At 46.2% G+C, this 20,136-nt stretch overlaps 1 protein-coding gene across 3 annotated transcripts in view; it reads right to left on the reverse strand.

Moving 5' to 3' along the window:
* Positions 1-20,136, reverse strand: part of AXDND1 (axonemal dynein light chain domain containing 1) — an 871,721-nt gene that overhangs the window by 350,673 nt on the left and 500,912 nt on the right. For 2 of the 3 annotated variants that reach the window (XM_069641476.1, XM_069641477.1), the window contains exon 13: positions 3,572-3,673. The exons of the other annotated variant lie outside the window; for it this stretch is intronic. In XM_069641476.1, the coding sequence (XP_069497577.1) occupies positions 3,572-3,673 (102 nt within the window). The remainder of the gene's footprint in view (positions 1-3,571; positions 3,674-20,136) is intronic. 3 annotated transcript variants of the gene reach the window in all.

Genomic DNA, 20,136 nt, shown 5'->3' on the forward strand with positions numbered 1-20,136 from the left:
CATAGGCCAACCTTCAAACTCTGGTATGCCTTGTGAAACTTATGAAAACGCCTTCTTAGATGCCACATATAGATCATCCAGGAATGACTTACCCTTGAAAACCATTAAGAATATTTACCCAGGTTTATCGTGCAAATTGGAAAGAATGGACTTCCTTTCCCATAACTGCCAAAATACTGGGACTCGGAAAAGGAACCAGGCAATGCAGAGCGATGAGGCTACAAGCATAAGGAGTGTTCTAGTTGTTCGACACACACACTGTGACCGGGACATTTAAAGAGCAGAAGCAGATAGTTGAGGGGTGCTGCTGGTGGGAGAGAGGTGCGCCTATGTGCGGATCAAGATACTGAAATGCTAGGACCAGTGTGGTGGAGACGACCTGGTTGAGAATCAAGAAAAAAGAAGTTGCCCTGAGAAGAGGACAAGGTGCGGGAATGCCAGGAGCCGACGATAGACTCCTGGGCGTTAGCAGGTGTTAGAAAGCAGCATCTAACTCACCGGAGCCTGGAACAAAACAGACGAGCCCAGCAGAAGCTGCAGAGGACGGGAAAGCAGAGAGAAAGCGGTCACAAGAAAGAAAGTACCGAAAGACTGTTACCGGCTGTGTTGGGGAGAATTCTCATGTCTGCGATAATTCGGTTCAACCTTAGAGACCCCCAGCTCTTTTGCTGGACTTAAGACTTTTTAATTTTAACCGTGAAGTGAGTGAGACCTTTTGACCCTATTTGGATTCTGTATTTTCACTGTTCGTGGAGTCTGGCAAACTCCATAGGCATCTACTTTTTGTATGGTGACACACAGCACCTTCAGTTCAGTGTCACAGAGAAATCCTTTTAGATTTCTCACAAGGTTTAAATACCTTTTCTTGTGTGAACTACAGTTCCCAAAAATAGCAAAGTGAAATTGACTTTACTTACCTTTTCTCTTTGTAGGTCCAGCACACAACATCTTATGTGGAGTGTTGGGGGGGTTACCTAGTAGCCCCTTGTCCTATATTCTCATGTAGCATTTTTATGTTACCCTCACTACTTTAATTGGCTCGTGGCAGTTGTTTAATTGTTCCTACCATTTTGCTTTTCTTCCGGCAGGCTTAACCCTCAGCTGCAGTACAGCACCCATGGGTGACAATTTTGTCAAAATGGCCCTGGTCTTCTTTTTTTACCATTTTCTGATTTTGAGGTCTTTCTTGGGTTTTACTCTGTACGTTGAGACAGGTCTGAGCCCTTTGTTTGTCTTGCCTTTGGCAGGATTCAGCCATGAAGCGCTCCTCTTGCTCCAGTGTGTCTAGAAGGACAGGATGTGAGGGAGGGTCGTGAAACTCCCCTGTCCTTTGTCTCTAGGAATTCCTGAATGCAACTAGTCCTGATTTTAGGACAGCCACCCTGCTGTGTGATTGACAGCCTAGGCTGTGCATGAATGGAAGAAACCTGTTTAAAAGGCAAGTGTTTTGAGACTACAGGCACAGTCGACCACTGGGAGAAACACCCGACAAAGAAACCGTGAATGAAGCTTGCTGCAACCCCCTGTACCTTTGAATTGCCCGATGAAGACCTGCTGCTGTGCCGAACTCCTTTTTCACCTCGACAGAGAAGCTCCAGACGGTACGACTTCTCCCCTTCGGTTAGTGGGACCAACTAACCCTGAGACGACTACACTGGCAAACAACCCAGACTTGCTGTGCCTCTATGTTGCTTCGGAAGCAACGTATGTGTAGGCACTTGAAGGCTGTAGGATGTAAAAGAGATTGTGTTGATTCAATATTGAGTTTTGAGTGCCTCAAAAAGAGAATATTTAAGTGCTGGGATTTGGAAGGCTCAAGCAGACTAAAGAAGGAGGAAGATGAGCTGAATTGCATATGAGAGTGGTGCAGAGCAGTTTCCCAAAAGATGAGATTTCTTAAAGAAGGACCTCCCCTGCAGCTTTGACACCAGCACCTGAGTTTAGTGTAGTTTAGTTAGTTTAGTTTATTGGGTGGTCTCTCTAGGAGTCTTCTAGTGAGCCACAAGAGAAAAGAGACACTGTGAGGTGCAAATGATGACCACAGATGACCCATCTGTCTCACAGGCACCACTGTGAGACAGGTTGCAGTGAATTCCACTATACATGATGAAGATTCCTAGATTTTGATAATGAGGAGACTCTGGGCCTCATCACGAGTCTGGCGGTAACCCTTACATGCGGCAGTAGCGCTATTACTGCCGCATTTAAGGGTCCACCAGATCATGACCTTGGTGGATCGCGGCAAATTTGACGATTTTCTGCGCGTTTACTGCCGCAGTAATAGCGCAAATTTTCCCCATTGGGCCCAATGGGGAATGAGGAATTCTCGAATGGGCACTAACCGTTCTGCCAAACCCGTGATCCGGCGCTAATAGCGCCGGGGGGTTTGGCGGTAAGGCTATTAGCACTGGCGCTAATAGCGCCGGCGTTACCACCCAACTCGTGATGAGGCCCTCTGTGTAGTAGAATATGGATTTATGAGGGGATAATCCTGCATGGTAATGAGGAGCAGTACTTAACCCTCTGTTCCTTGTGGAACAAAAGCAGACCTGCAGAGATTATGGTGCAAAAATGCAGTGAAAATGTATCTTTTTTGCACTACAGCACTTGTCATGGTGAAATTGTTTTCTAATATGTCCCAGTGTTTTTAGAAATAGGGCAAACTTTGCTCTAATGCTGATACCGTGCAACTTTGCACTTGCACCAGTGCAAAGTTTATGTAATCTGGCCTCTGGTTGTTACAGCCTGCATTACACACTGAGCTGAAAGCAAGCTGTAATAGGGACACTGGGCTAATTGTAAATGGCATTAACATGTGGTGGGGAGGAACTGAAGTGCTTGTTAAGAGAGCAAGGTTTCAGAGGATGTGTGTGAGTAGGTGAGTTATCTATCAGTGAGGGGGCCCTGTGTATGTAACAATGAGTTTGATTGTGTGTTATTGAGATTTCTTATGTAAGAAGATATATGCCCAAAGAGCTTCAGGGGAATGTGCGAAAACACCCCTGTATGTGGGGGATACTAGTGTTTTTATGTGCAAATGATAATAGTACCGGAGTTTGAAAAAGTATTGTTGGGTCCTGCTCTAATTTGGACTGGCACGGCACCATGTAACTGGCTTTATAAGGTGAAAACTCTGTTTTATAAAAAGAATGCCAATTTAAAATGCTGGTGTACTCTAACCAGTAAATGGACATGTATATGTGAGTGACCTTGTCTTACTTGACATTTGCATTACATTTCCAATTATAGTGAAAAGTGATGGTAGTTATGAAAGCTGTGTCAATTATATACAAGGCCCTGTCGGAGCTTCTGTCTATTAGAACTTGTGAACTAAAAGACCTCAGATCATCTATCTTGTTGTGCAAAGGAAGAATGGATGAGCCCACTCTTGTTACAGGTGACCCCCAATGTGAAAAGATTACAGTGAAATAAATGACTATAGTGGATAGAAAGTACAGTGCCATGTAGAGGAACAGAGGGTAAATGAGGAACAATGAATAAAGCTTGCTGGGATTACTTTGAAGAGCGAGTTGGCCATTTATGAAAATATCACATTGTGCCTGCGCCATACCTTGGATGCTACAAAAACAGTGAAATGCCTCATGACTTTGGTCCATGCTTTCTCACTCATGTACAGCCTTTGTGCGAGATGGAGTCTGTTCTCCTCAATCACCTACATGAAAAAGAATGATTAAGAACATTAAGAGGAGGAATCAGACATAGTACAAAGCTAAACACAATGTAAAAACATAATATAAAGAAGGACACTATGGGACATTTGAAGAGAATTAAGGGTATGAGAACAGGTTGAGGGAATCGTTAGAAAAGGAGAGATAATGAAAGATTGGTAGTAGGAAGTGTATGCGGAAAGGAAAGTGGGGGTGAGAATTAGAGGAATATGGGACAAAGGGCTTTATTAAAGGTGCTAATTCAGCGCCAGATAGGGGGGCGCACCTAGCACCTACAGGAGTAAGCAAGAGGGGATGAGGCACCTCCTACGGGGGAAAAACACAGGTACAGAAACAAAATGCAGTCACACCATGAAAGAAGGCCTTGCAGGGAAATGCGGGGGTTAGGGATGCACTGTGTATGCCATCTGCTCAGGGAGCTTTTGTGTGTTATTATAAGAAAGGGAAAAATCCCAGGTAAACACATGTAGCAGGGATGCCCCCAGGGTGGACCTTGCCCAGGAAACCTGCTCTGAACACATGCTCAGCGCACCACGGGTTAGGGAAGAGGGAGACAGAGATCAAGCTGCGTGTCACGGGCAGACCGAAGCAGCCAAGACACCACTGGCTGATGTAATGATAGGACGGCAAGCCAATCTTACGGGCACTCGAGGGTAGAGGGGAAGTGGACCTGAGCCAGAGAACCATTGACATAGTTACGAGTGCCTGTCGACGGGTGGTTATGGGAATGGGAAGCTGAACAGAGTGGCGTTCCCGGGAGGACAAATCAAACAGTACATTTCTATGTGCCTGGGTGGTGGCCAGCCTTTAGGGTATCCACCACAAGGTTTGCAAAGGCTGTTATGCAGCAGGTACCATATGAATGTCTCTCTTCCCACCAGAAGCAGAGTGTGTCTGGTTCCTTTCGCAATGGTGCTGACCAATGGCAGAATAATAAAGTCTTAGCGGTCAGCACAAATTTTATTTTACTAATTGCAAACTGTTCCCGGGACGGATAAGAAGCGATGTGGTTCCACATGGGGAGGCGATGAGTTGGGATACTGTTGATCTGTTGGCTCCAATCACGTTCTAGTAACATACGTTTAGCTCTAAGGATTTCTTGGGAAACATGGAAAATATGAACACCCTGAGCTGCAACTGTTTCTAATGTCTTGACCATAGTATTTGTATAAAAATAATGCTCGCTGTATGTCCAGATGTCAGCTCTCATCAATCAGTTCCAGTCCACTGTTCTTGCTCGGTGTATGCTCCTTTATTATCACAATTTTTAAATGGTAGGATCGGAGGACCCTTGATATGTTTTTGGAGGCCCCAGCAAAATACTCAGTCGTCCCGGTTAGCTGAGGGTATCCAGGCCACCCTCCCAGGGGGTGCGGGTCCGGCGACCGCAGACTTGACCAATGCGCATCACTGAGGAGGCCCTGCATACGCCGAGTTCACGAAGGTCTGCCTGGTCTGAGCGCTACCCGCGCTCAATGTGAGGGCTAAACTTGTGCTGGAGGCTCAGTGCCAAGGGGACTCAAGAGTCTCTAGCACGTGAGTATCACTGTACAAGAATGCGCTGCATAGTGCTGCATGACCACAGTAGGGGAGGGATAGATTTTTTATGGTGTCTAGGACGCATCCTCAAGGAGGGAGGACGATCGGTCTTAGTAGTATTAGAAATCAGTGCATACCACCCAATAGGGAGAGAATGCGAGTGTGGTCACACCCGCAATAGAGCGGGAGAGGTGCGTTCTGAGTGGCAAACCGCGTCAGAAAGGAGTTGCGCGTAGTACAGACGATTGTATAGTTGCGCTATTGGGGTACAAGTTGTGTTATTGAGTTTATCCCTGTTCTGGGGGATAAGTGTTGTCTTATGGTGTGGACTCATGGTGGAAAGGTTAAAACATGGAGGTACCTCATGCAAAATAGTGCGCTTTGCATTGTAGCAGCGGGCGTGTGCAGACTGTGCAGAAGAGGCATGGTGCTTACTTGCTCTAACATAGGGAATGGTGAGCCCGCGGAGTGGGCCATTGGATACTAACACCGAGTGAGTGGTTGGGACAGTGGATGGGGCCAGCGTGACGAGTGGAGTGTGTGGGTGGGCCTGTGGAGAGGGCCAGAGTGAACGCTAAGCTAGGCGAAATTGGAGGTGAGTGTGTGTGACGGGAGAAAAAGGGGGGGAGAAGAAGAAAGGCAAGAAGAATACAAAGGGTATCTGTGATAAAAGACGAAAGGAGGTAGGGGAATAATGGCCTATTTAGATAGCCCCCTGGATCACATGTGCCGAAGACTGCCCCAGTATCGCGATCAAATTTCAAAATACAATTTTCAATGGGTCCAAGAGACTGCAGGTCAGTGTTTCCATGCATGGCCCGGAGAGAGAACTTTGGACAGAAAAATAATATAAAATATGTTCTCATGTTTTTTAACAAAATATAAGGGCTCTAAGTGGAAAAGTAAACAGAACACATTGGGGCTCTGGAAGTTATATGAAGAGACAAGAGGGGAAAAAGTGAAAAAGGAAGAAGATGAGACGATGGGAGGGGGCAAACTGAGCTATCCGCCCCCACCCTACGGTGTCAATCTGTCATTACAGCCCACAGGGGGGTACACAAACCCTCAGCAAGAGACCCCAGGCGGGAACTGTGCAAAAATGACAGGGGAAGAGGACAGACTGGCAAAGGGAAGAAATACACACAAGGTTAGAGAGGAAATACCTAGTGGACATAGAAAAGAACACAAAACAGCAGGTGGACACATTCAGTGACGCACAGAGAGTGATAGAGGAGGAAGTGTGTAGTAAAACTAAGGGAGATAAGGCGGAATGGCAATCATGGAGAATACAATTAATACTTGACAAAGAGGAGGAACAAGAAAAGAAAAAAGAGGTGGAAGGAGGGGGCGAGGACGATGCAGCCTCATATGGAGGACTGGAAGGATAAGAATGGAGTGATGGGGACAGTGACGAGTGGACGCCTGATAAAACAAGGAGACGGGGAGGAAAGAGCGAAAGTGACAGGCCAGTGATAGAATTGAAAGGGACTGGTCCACCTCCCTCCGCAGAAGAGTAGGGAAGATGAAAATGGGATTAACTCAGGCCACTAAAGGAGGAGGAGAGCTAGGTCCAAAGACAAGAGTAATGCCATTACTACAGAAAGGGAGGGGGGGGGCACACATTATGTACCATGGCGGACCATAGACATAGATAATCTAATATGGAGCCTGCCTTCCCTCGTGGCAGGGGCCAGTAAATGGATAAAGGCGCTCGAGAAAAACACAGCAGGGGTGCTATTGGCCATAGGGGACATGAAAAGTTTATTTGCAACGCTCATAGGAGAGCAGGCAGACAAAATATGGAATGAGGTAGGGCATAACAGGGTGAAATTAAGCACAAATGCCCATGACGGAGATCCATTTAATAGCTGTCGAGCACATATCTAGGAGGTTCTGAGTAGTATGTATCCTGAAAGTTACGACCTAAGGACAGTAATGGCCCATAAAATGAAAAGTGACAATGACTCGGCAGAGTAGATAAAATGGGTGTAGGATCTGTGGACCCAAGAGAAGCGAAGGTCCTGGGATGAATGCGTACACCTGTTTTATCACATATTGATAAAGGGATTGCAGACAGAAGTACAAGCATCATTAGATAGGATTTTGGGCATCGAAGCTAAGGGCTGGCCAGAAATACAGGCAGCAATAGTGCACAATTGCAAACAGAAACAAGACAGTGAGAGGCAGACAGCAGAAAATGCCACAAATGCAGAAAAACACATTGGTGCAAAAGAAGCTTGCAAAGTATACCATAGAAGGGGCACTGCTTGTACCCAATGCTACCACAGTGGCACCCGTCCCACAGGGAGGGTGTCCCATAGGACACACGCCACAACCAGGGGGTTATGTACCGCTGCAGTGTATGCCGCAGTGGGGAATATTGCCACAGAAAAATAATATGCACAGGGGTTTCTTCCCCAAGCGGCGAGAGTACCAGCAACGAGGAAGGGGAGGATATGGAGGGGTAGGGTACAGGGTCTTTGGGCCATGTTTCATATGCCAAAACATGGGGCATGTTGCACACACTTGTCCTTTTGCACAACAAGCCCAAGCATAGGTAATACAGATGGTACAACAGCAAGGAGGGGTTACGATGCTGCCGCAGTGGCAGCGGATGCAGCCTCATGCAGCCCTGGTTCAGCAGGGACAGATGTCCTTGTAGAGGAGGGAGCATGGTCCTCAGCTACAACACAGGCTCCAGCAGTAGCAGCAGAGAGTACGGTACTGCTAGGGAAGAACGTGGTACCCCAATACACCGGTTTAAATTTTCTAGGGGGGAAACCCCTTCCCTTTCCCCCAGGGCAACTCGCACCAATAGGGAAGTCCTCTAAAGGCTCAAGTGTGTCCAGTCCTACCAGTAACTTATTGATCTGACAAGGAACCCGAGGTAGCAGTGAAAATAGGACCCAGGGAATTTTCTTTTCACATAGAAACAGGTGCAACAAAATCCTGTATACGAGAAGGGAGATTCCCATTATCGAACAAGGTCATGGACACGCAAGGTTTTCTGGGGTGGTGGTCACCGTTCCAGTCACAAAAGATTTGCCACTAACAATAGGGAACAACACGTCATAGCTCCACTATTGTACTCCAAAGAGACTCCCACGCATACTAGATAGAGATTTAGTCAGCAGGTTGAATGCCACCATATCATTCACAGAGAGAATGATGGTATGTACAACTGCAGGTGTCTACTACACCCGAGTGGCTGCGCTCTTGCGAGCAGCACACACTCAAAGCACATTGCGAGGCCAACCCATGTACCCAAGCATGTTTTTGTACGGATTGGAGATACTGCTGGGATGGGTCCCGGGAGTAAAAGGGAACGAGTTCCGACTGGCATCAGAATTCTTGTTCAGACCACAGTGTCAAAGGTACGATATGAAAGGGACCACACTTGTGCTAAAGTTAGAAGGGGTAATAGTACGTAGGGACATGGTGATCCTATGTGGGACAGACAATGACAATATGGAATGGCGCACAGTGCTCTGCATCGACCCAACATTAATGATAACAGGACTAACGGATGAACAGCTGTTCTCCGACAAAGAGGAAGAGGGAGAGATGGTATTTCAGCTACAATTACCTTGCCCGGTCAAAGTAGTGGAGAAGCTGGTACCAATACTGATGCAACTGGTGAAGAAGGGGAGTATCAAAGCTGATCAAGATCTCAAGAAGATCCCCGAAAAATGATAGGCCAAAGGGCCCCATGACGTAGGGGTACTAAAAGGAGTGGGGTGGTGAAAATAAAACTGAAGGAGGGAGCACTACTCCCCTGAGCTAAAAAATATCCATTGTCTAGATAAGCAGATGAGGGACTATACTCGACCTTGCAAGACCTCTCGGAGCAGGGTGTCATACAAACGTCTTCCTCGCCATGTAACATAGCCACATACCTGATAAAGAAATCCAGGTCCTGGAGATTCATACAAGATTTACGCCCCCAAAACGATGTTGTTGAGGCCGAATTTCCTGTAGTACCAAACCCTGCCACAATATTTTGTAACATCCCAACACAGGCAAGGTACTTCAGAGTCATTGACTCGAAGAATATCTTCTTTTCCATTCCATTGCACCCCGATTCAGAGTACCTGACAGCGTTTACATATCGGGAATGAGAATCGAACACACTAGACTGCCCAAGGGGTACTGAGAATCACCAAGTATTTTCAATAGAGTGATCAAAATGGACCTGAACAATTCACAAATGCCAAGCACAGTGATCCAATTTGTTGATGACTTCTTGGTATGCAGTGAGACAGAGGAAGTGTTTAGGGTGGACTCAGTGCACCTGCTGACATTACTGGCAAAGGAAGGGTACAAGGTGGATAAGGGAAAACTACAATACTGTCAGCAGGAAGTAGTGTACCTCGGGCAAATAAAATCCATCGAAGGGTGCAGGATAAAACAAGAGCGGCTGGAGGCAATTCACTCAACAGCACAGCCACGCACAGTAAAGGAAATGCAGAAATTCCTGGTGTAATTATTGCAGGGCATGGGTTTTTACTCAATCTACAGCAAGCCCATGCTGCGGGCCCTAAAAGAAGCTCAGAAAGAGAAGAGGGAGTTAAAATGGATTCCACTTGTTCTCCCCCTCGGATGGTTCAGTAATGACAGCTGTCCTTATGCACAAGAAACCACAGGGGCACAAACCGTTGGCCTACTGCAGTCGCTTTTTGGACCCAGTGATGCAGGGCCATTTTCCTTGCAAACAAGCGCTCGCGGCTGCAGCATTTGCAATAGAAAAGACAGCGACAATCATGATGGGGCGCCCAGTAGTGCTGTATGTGGAGCACTTGCTGTTCTGGAAAAATCTGAAAAGACCCTAACGACACAGAGGGCATCAGGGTACGAGGTGATACCAACAAACCCAGCAATAGAGATAGTGAGGTGTTGTATGGTAAACCCAGCAACTTTTATAGCAGAACCGGCAGCTGAAGGGGAGTATATGCATGACTGTGCAGAACATATGGATCGAATGGAAGGAGACATACATGTTAAGGAAAAAGCAATGGAAGGAGCACACATGGTATACATCAACGGGTCATCAAGTATAGACTGTGAAACATGCAGGAGACATACAGGGGCAGCTGTAGTACATACGTGGGAAATATGTAAAGCGTATCAGATACGATTACCATCACACTATTCACCAAATGCCACAGAGCTAGTTGCAATGATAAGTGCATTGAACAAGATTGAAGGACATGCAACAAACATATTTTCAGACTCTGCCTACGTAACATCTACCATACATTCAGAATTGGCCCGATAGGGAAGGAGGGGTTTCAGGAGAAGTGATGGGACACCAGTACAACATGCGGAATTAATTGGGCAGTTGATAGAGGCATTAAAAGTGCTGGTGGAAGTGGCAATAATACATTTTGCAGCCCATACAGGTGGGCGAGACCAAATATCTTTGGGAACGGAACTGTTGACAAAGTAGCCAGAGAAGCAGGATACTTACCAGAAGGAAAATTGCTGAACTTAGCTCTCGAGCAATTGCATTTTCTGACCCATGCATCCAAAGAAACTATAGCATCAGAGATAAGTGAGAGATGGTATGTACCAAATCTGCATGAGCGAGCGGCAGAGTTTATGGTGAACTGTGCGGTCTGTCAACAGTTTTTGTCTGGTCATACGTTAAAAACCATCCGAGGAACGATACTGCAAACGGAAGTTCCCTTCCAGCACGTACATATCGACTATGTTGATATGCAAGAAAGATGCTTGTCTTATAAATACCTAATTGTTGTCATCAGTTCCTTTTCATGCTGGCTTGAGGCTGGACCCTGTGCAAAGAACAACCCAAAATCTGCGGACAAATTCTTGGTAAGGGAAGTGTTTCCCAGGTGGGGAGTATGTGAAGAGATAAGATCGGACAATGGCCAGCATTTCGCCATCAACCTTTTTGAAGAGATTACGCACCTCTTGGGGATAAAACACAAGCTCTGCACAGTGTGCAGGTTAATGGGATTGTTGAAAGGCTCAACGGCTTGCTTAAAGAATGCTTAGCAAAGCTAACCTCTTCTCTGTGCCAAAACTGGCTGTCTTGCCTCCCCCTTGCTCTTTTTGCCCTTCGCAAATCACACAGTGCAGATCATCATTTGACTGAAATTGTAATGGGTAGGAAGGTGCATACGCCTGTCCACTCCTGCATGTTCAATTTCAGATGCTAATCCTAGCTCAGAGACCCTCAGAGATGACATGAAAACTTATTTCACAGAAATGACAAATGTCCTCCACTACATCTCCCGCTAGGTTCAGCAACCATATGCCGACCGACCAATGTTGAAGAGCACACAAGTGCCCACCGGGAGAAGAACTTTACGCAAGCACAGCCTCTCTATCCCGGACACAGAGTTCTCATCCGCAACATTGGAAGGAAGTGGAAGTAACCAAGGTTTTGCGGTCCATTTGACGTTCTCTATGCAACCCCAATGGCGGTGAAGATAAAGAAAAGGAGCGCATGGATCTATATAACCGACGTCCGCAAAGACAACAGCAGAACAACCGAAAGACAAGAGAGAAGCGTCACCTAATGTGAAGTATAAACCAATTATCATTGACTCTGTGCACTGATATAAGACTCTATAGAAGGCCCATAAATGAAGGGGAAGATGGGCAAGACACTTGATGCAAATGTAATAGGGTTTGGATTGTTATGTTTGTCCGTCTTCTGTCTTCTCTTCTGGTTCCTAATGCATAGGGGTAGTATGTATACGCCTGTTGATGATGAAGGGGAGACACGCACCACAATAAGTATAGCTAGTATTGAAGGATTCTACAGTGATGTTGGGGAAGGAGGGACCTCACATATGAAAATGTATGGTAGAGGTATTATAGATGAAAAGAGATGAAGAGGGTGGTGCAAGGGTAGAGTGAGGAAGCACCAATGGCACATGCTATGTGTGCTCACTCATTCCATACCTTGCAGGGACACCGAAACAATTCCTCCCACGAGAGGTGACAATACAGGAAGGGGGGTGTCTGATGCATGTGTCCATGTACAAAACAAAGGGACTGTTCCAAGGGCACACCGTAAAGTGGATAGATGAGGGGGAGGAGGTGTACGCAGATAACTATATACTACTAGAAAGCATGGGCCAGGCAAAAACTACCAAGCACATGATGTTAGAGTATAACACTGAAAGGGCGCAGAGGGGAAAACAGGTTGTCACTGCCCACAAGAGAATATTCTGTAAGAATTCAACAGGACACGCTATATACCATGGTGCCACACCAGACCCTTAATGCGAATACAGGGTTCGGTTTACCACAATGGAAAGAGGGATGGTACAATGCCGTGCTGAAGGCTTGTTGGGGTTGGACGAGAAAGTGGTGAAGAAAACAGATGCTGGGTATGGGGAATATGGGATGCCAATGTACATGCCTTAACATGGATAGCTGTAAAACATCACCCAGTCTATATAAAACCGCTCACACTGTATTCTTTGTGTTTCAGAACAAACAGGACGGTGGCACTGAGGATGAACACCGGCTGCGGGAGGCCGATGAGCATTGCGGTGTAGCAGAAAGGGACAGTGGCAGTGATGGACGTATGGTGGGCCTGTGGGACAAGATTGTATGCCCAGCTACCACCAGATTGGGGTGGAGTATGTGCACTTGTGAACCTCAACAGCCATGCATTGGTGGTGCCACGTGCAGATTTGATGCCATTTAATGAGCTACCCACTCAGAAATCAAAGAATAACACAAAAGGGCCACTAGAGACACAAGGAGAACTGACGATAATAAGGAGGAAGAGAGCAAACAATTACATATCAGCAGAAACTACCCAGAGTTTGGATACTATGCCACCACATTTGAGACTCTTCAGCAAAGCGTCCGTGTTTTTCAGCTTGCACCTGTTTCCCGTGGTGCAAACAGCTGCTAACGCGAAATGGATTCAAATAACGCATTACAAGCTGCTCCAATTGGCTAATGCTCAGTGCGAGAAGAGCTCCAAGCTTGGGGTCTGATGGCCCTGCACAATCGTTACATGTCGGACCTTATGACTGCTATGGAAGGCGGCATGTGCCACAAGAGCGGGAGCACACGTTTAATAGCAATACCCGTTAACAATGCTGCCAAATGGAATCTTACAGAAGCTATCGAGGAGATACGAACCATACATAAAAGAATGATAAAAGAGATGCAGGACACCACGTTTTTAGGCAGAAATCTGTGCAGTTCCCTCTGGGACCACTGCAAAAGATTTAGGACTACAGGTGTTTGGCAGTAAACCCACTTGGTAGCAGTCTGTACCACACAGATTCACTTGGTAGCTGTGGCTGAGCAGTCAGACTTCCCTCAAGAAGAGTTAGGCAGTATACAGAGTATTCACAATAGGTCAAGAGAACACAATAGAACAAGTAAACACTGACCAGGGCTTGGTGTAAAAGAGATATCATTATTTATTTAACACCACATCTAGAAAAAAACACAGGCACTAATAGTAAGCAATTCAAAAACACGGTCACTAAAAGATATACACTCCCTTAAAAGAATATTAGACAAGTCTTAAGTAAAGCCCCACTTATTTTCAGACAGTGTTGAGCGCTTAACGGCACTCTAATAATTCGTTTTAAAAAGGGAGAGAAAAGCAGAGAATAAATTGAAACAGATCCCAACACTTTTTTACGAACACAACAAGAGAGGAAGGCAAAGAAACACCATGAGTTCAGAGTCAGTAGGCCGGATCCGCTTTAAGAGGATCAAAACGAAATGTGTCCAAGGTCACACGGTTGGAGTGAACAAAAGTCTTGTAACGGTTCAAAAAGGAGTTGGACCAAAGAAAGGGACCAGTTAAAGGGTCAAGGCGGCCAGCCCAGTCCAGAAGGTTAAGGGGTTATTATTACCTTGTAGCAATCTTTAGAAAGGGAGGCCTGGCGGACACGGTACCTTAACGTGGTGAGAACACTCCAGCGGGGGCAGTTGTTCCTGGCAGCGGATGCAAGTCGGTGCTTCGTCCGGGGGAAGAGAGGATCTCGTCGGGGAGGAAGACAGGAGTCCGTTGCACTGTCAGGGAAGAAGCCAGCCGCAGAGTTTCTCAGGTACAAGGAGCGGTCCGTTGGTTCGCGGTCCAGTGGTAAGTGGCTATCCGGCTGCCGGGGTGCTTGGCACAGGCAGTTCGACCACAAACCGGTCTGGGGTGCGAAGAAAAGAAGAAGGTAAACTGGTTGTGCCCACCAGTCAGGGGAAGAAGCCTCTCCAGCCGGGAGATCTTCTCTGTCGTCGGGAAGTGGTGAGTCGGTTCCACAGGGCTCCACCGGTGGTGTCGTCGTGGTAGGTCGGCTCAGCTTCTCCCTCGTCGGATTCTCAGGTCCTGTGGCGACTTCTGAAGTTCCAGTCCCAAAAGCCCTGCTTTTATGCAGCATACCCCCATTCACTCAGCCTAGCTCTTAATCAAACATGCTAAGTGGTGAGCCGGCCGGCTCACCACTTGGGCCAATCACACAAGAGTGCGACTTGAGTTACCAAGGTAACTCAGTCCAGGGTGCCTAAACCCCCTCATACACCCCCTGTGGTACCCAGACAGAGTGGCACCACTTTTGGAGGCTTCTGTGGAGAAGCCCGCCAAAAAGTAGAACCAAGGGCTCGACTTGGGTTGGAGTCACAGAAGAGAACACAAACGCTATTTTAGAATCGAGTCCTGGCAAAAAATACCAACCGGCGATTTATATTAAATAAATAAACCGGCGGTATGTTCGAGGCTATGAGAATTAAATAATTGGTAGCCTCGAACAATGGGAAAATCCCATAGGGAAATATTCACGGTCGAATATAAAAAGTAGTATCCACTGCCACCAGCCAAAACTCGATCATGGGGGACGGAGACGTACCCCCTCAACTAACAGACCAGTACGTCCACAATATGATGGTTTGTACTGGTTTCTGTAAATAATTTGGGACTAGTAAAGCCAATGGTGACTTTACATGCCCTGGGAGACAGTAGTCAGTCCCAGAGTATGGAGTCTATGGTGGGGTGTCCTTATGACACCCCTGTGTTACTGCACGGAGGGTGCTGTGTAACACACATAGTAAAAACACATGAGACCCTATGGAGTAAAGGACCCCATAGCCCATAAAACACAGTAACAGTCAAAGGAAAACCATAAATCATGTCCAAGAGTGGGAGAAAAAGAGTCTCACTCTGGGCAGGAGAAAAAAACAAACTCCAGAAATCCAGCAAAGCTGCTGGGGGACTCACTAGGTTAGGAAATTCAGCCTAAAGAAAGAATTCTCCCTAACACACGTCAAACACCTGGCTCGACTCGTTATTTGCCTGAGTCCCAGATTGGCTGGCAGCAATGTTCGAAATAACTAACTGCACCTGTGTTCATCATGATGCTTGTCGCCACATGTATCGGTCGGTGGGTCATCGGCCGGTGCGACTGCCACCAAAGAAAAGCATGTTACATAATGACAGCAAATAAAATCGAGCTTGGTAAAGTGTTAAATGAGGAGCATCCAAGCGTGAATGAGAGTGAGGATGATGTATAGTTAATATTTGCAGAACCCACTAGATTTAGAAAACTATAAAGCCCTTTGGGCCGAATGCTCGCCAGATGGGAAAACGATACTGGTGTTCGGAGAATGCCTAGAAGGGTACGAAGGAGAAGGGGGCATGAACAGGGTCACATGGGTTTGGGTACATAAGGAAAAGGGTAAGGAAATGAGCTGGAAGGAGATATCAAAAGATTGATCGATGTGGCAAATCTATTAAAGGTGCTAATTCAGCGCCAGATAGGGGGGCCCACCTAGCACCTACGGGAGTAAGCAAGAGGAGATAGGGCACCTCCTATGGGGAAAAGCACGTGTACACAAATAAACTGCAGTCACACCATGAAAGAAGGCCTCGGTGGGAAATGCGGGGGGTAGGGATGCGCTGTGTATGCTATAGGCACAAGGAGCTTTTGTATGTTATTATGAGAAAATACCAGGTAAACACATTTAGCAGGGATGCCCCCAGGTTGGGCCTCGCCCAGGAAACCTGCTCTGAACACATGTTCAGCGCAGCATGGGTTCGGCAAGAGGGAGACGGAGCTCAAGCTGCGTGTCACAGGCAGAACGAAGCAGACAAGACACCAATGGGTGATGTAATGACAGGGCGGCAAGTCAATCCTAAGGGCACTCGGGAGTAGAGGGGAAGTGGACCTAAGCCAGAGAACCATTTACATAGCTGCGAGTGCCTGTCAGCGGGTAGTTATGGGAATGGGAAGCTGAACAGAGTGGTGTGCCTGGGAAGACCAATGAAACAGTATGTTTCTATGTCCCTGGGAGGTGGCCAGCCTGCAGAGTATCCAACACAAGGTTTGCGAAGGCCGTTATCCAGCAGGTACCATGTGAATGTCTCCCTTCCCACCAAAAGCAGGTTGTCCCGTGTTCCTTTCACAATGGTGCTGACCAATGGCAGAATAATGAAGTCCTAGCGGTCAGCACAAATGTTATTTTACTAATTTTAAACTGTTCACGGGAGGGGTGAGAAGCAATGTGGCGCCACATGGGGAGGCGATGAGTTGCGATACTGTTGATCTGTTTGCTCCAATCACGTTCTACTTACACATGTTTAGCCCTAAGGATCTGGTGTAGTTTAGCCAATGAGTTTTTGGGGAAACATAGAAAATATGAACATCCTGAGCTGTAACTGTTTCTAATGTCTTGACCATTGTATTCGTAGTATAAAACTAATGCTCACTGTCTGCCCAGATGTTAGCTCTCTTCAATCAATTCCAGTCCACTGTTCTGTTTGATTTGTGCTCGCCCAGCTGTAATAAACAGCGTTGTTTTTTGCCCAGTGTGTGCTCCTTTTTGATCAAGATTTTTATATGATGGGTTCGGAGGACCCCTGATACAGGGCTCTGAGGTATCCACTATAATAAAGAAAAAAGAACATATGACTTATCTGTAACTTCTTATCTCCAGTATTGTTCTAAGATAACATTCTTATGTAATATTGGCCATTTTGCGGAAAATAATACTTTGTCATTTTTGTATGCATATCAATTTCTGATGTTACTTTGTCCATACATCTCCCACTTATCAGTGACTGGATGGGAGTTACGCCTTAAGATCCTTTTAAGATTTATGTTCGCTGAGAAGGGATTTAGGTCTTGACAGTGAAAGAAGGCGGGTCCCATGTGGAGAAATATATATCTGTAAGAAACCCTTTCTTCTACAGCATTACATATTTCATACATTCAGATTCTATTTGTTTAGAGTCCTAAGATAATTTTGTCTGAGGAAATAAGTAGTGAAGTGACATCTATAGCGGACAAGTTCAATAAGTTCTTCAGAACAGCTTCATCAGCTTCTGTTGATTTTCACTTTATTCACACGTAGACAACAGTGTTATTAAAAGTATGTATGAATTTCCACATTGCAGCTTTGCAACTATCCTAAAGAGGGATCTTAGAAACCAGGGCTTCATCAGCAGGTAAAACGCTTTCAGAACCTTCCATCGCTCTTCCTGCAAGTAGTCTTCTTACTTTGAAGTAACATCATTTTACACAAGAATCAACCCTTCATTACAGCTCTAACCTGGATGAAAGACCATTCTCCTAATTTTAACTAGTTTCTTCACCAAGGACCTACGCAGTTCCTTAGCAGAGCAAAGAGCCTGCTATAAAACAGACCCACATACTAGAGGTTGGCTTGAAGAGTGAACCTGCCCGCGAAGGCCAGGTTCTCTTTATTGATCCACTTCCAAGATCATCTTGATGGGGCACGATGTGTGCAGTACGTTCCGCATCATGACATTCCTTCCAACATATAATAAAATTCAACAACTGAAAAGCAAACATAACTACCAATCACGACACAGCATTTGAATTTCAAGGGTGCCCTCCTCTTGTCTTTTTGGGGATACTTGCTTATGGGGCTAAAGTCATCTCGCCTTTCCTCTAGCTCTTCCTCTGGATCATCCACCATTACTGAGGAGTCTTCCTACTCTGCCTCAGTGGTCCCCATAGTTGCCGGGTCACCTTATTTCATCCCATTTTCATCATTTTCGTCTCAACTGCTTGACTCTGCTTCCAAGTCCTAAGGTCACCTTAGGTTTTGAAACAACGCGCAATTTCTGGTAAGTGGCCCTTTCTACCGCAATCATTGAACCCTTTTACTCCAAATCTTTTCAGAGGTTTGGTTCGAACAGTAGGCTTTACTTGGGACGGGGTTATCGATTCCTGATGAGCACTTGATGTTCTATTTTGACTGCCCATTCTTGCAATTTTCTCCTAACACTTTGTTTCATTTTCGCTGCTCTCTATTTGATTTTGCCACATCCATGCTCCATGAACGTCGGCTTTCTGCCTTGATCAACGTTCAGAAATCACAACTTCACCTTTCCGTTCTAGAGGGCCAAGGCTGGGGTGACCACCCCATCGCTGAGTGGGATAAGTCATGGGAAATGTCATGAGTGCAGACTGAAGAGGTTCACTGCTTTCGCTGCCTATGCAAAGTACTTTGTTGATATGGCTTTGATGGCTCAGGGCCAGAAGGGCATTATCTTCAATGAGTTACCCCCATAGACATTTTTCTAAATCTTAACCCTGGAAGGACCATTTTTGGACCTCACAGACACCAGAAGGCCATGTCTTGCAAATATATATTCTAGCACTGGGATTACAATTTCCGCTGCCAGGGGTGGGAAAAAATGTACTTCAGGGAACTGGGAAAAATCATCTAGTACCACGAGTAAAGGCTGTAAATTCAGTGCTGTGACAGAGTCTATAATTAGGGTCTGCCATGGGATGGTGCTCATCTATCAGAGGACGACAGGGTATCATTGTAGATGCCTGGCACCACATACAGCTTGCAAGGAATGAATCCACCACCATCTCTAGTTCTGGGAACAAGATCTTTTCTCTTAGGCTCACCTTTGTACTTGGTGGCCAGTGTGTGTCAATTGAACTATTTGTTGTATGACGTCAAGAGGTATTACCAGTCATGAGTCGCAGAGTATGACCACATTGGGACCTTCAGGCAGCTCCGTTCTCATTGTTCAGAGCCCTTGGATTATGGTTGTATCTGAGCTGCCACCAATTAGACACCTCTGTAACGTCCTTTGAGCTATTCAGGTAGCGACATGGATTTGGGGATTGACACTCTGGTCACCATCCAAAAATGCTCCTCCACACCTTCATCAATGACCCCGATTTCTGCATGAGATGTGGGCGGATGTTGAGACAAGAAGACCGCTGGGCTGTCTGCACCCGCTTTGTACCGGAGGGGCAACCTGTAATCCTGGAGCTGAAGTAACCATCTCTCTAGCCTGATGGGGGGGTCAAGTGCCAAACTAAGTATGAGAGGCTTGTGGTCTGTAACTACTTTTATTGGGTGACCAAATATGTAGAGGAGTTAGTGGCAACAATCCCACAGGATCACCAGAGCTTTCCTTTCAATTTGGGAGCACCATTACTTGTTGGGTGTGAGTGCCTTATTAGCATAGGCTATAGGCCACCTCACACCTTCAGAATCAAGTTGTAAGAGCACTGCCCTTAGGCCAAGTGGGCTGGCATCAACACTTATTTGGGTCTGTCTGTTGGGGTCAAATGCCATCTGTTCATTTGGGCCCCAAAGTGGCTCAGTGAGATAAAGTCAGGAATCAAAGCATCCACAAAAATGTACCATGCCAAGGAAGCTGTGGACCTCGAATGGTTTCTTCGGCGGTTCAGTGGTCTTGCTATCTCTAGCATTCCGGGAGTCCATTTAGATTCCTTGATCTTGAAATACATAACCAAAATCGACTCTTTTCTGGAAAGAATCTGCATTTATTTTTGCTCTGCGTCAAATTATGTTGCTGGAGTTGTTGGAAAACTGCAGATAGTCATGATATAGGTTCTCTCTCCGACGGGGAGTAAATTAGCATGTCGTCGATGACGTTTATTTCACAAGGGAGTCCTAC

Source organism: Ambystoma mexicanum, chromosome 1q (assembly GCF_040938575.1).
Source record: "Ambystoma mexicanum isolate Mex_15411 chromosome 1q, UKY_AmexF1_1, whole genome shotgun sequence".
Lineage (NCBI taxonomy): Eukaryota > Metazoa > Chordata > Amphibia > Caudata > Ambystomatidae > Ambystoma > Ambystoma mexicanum.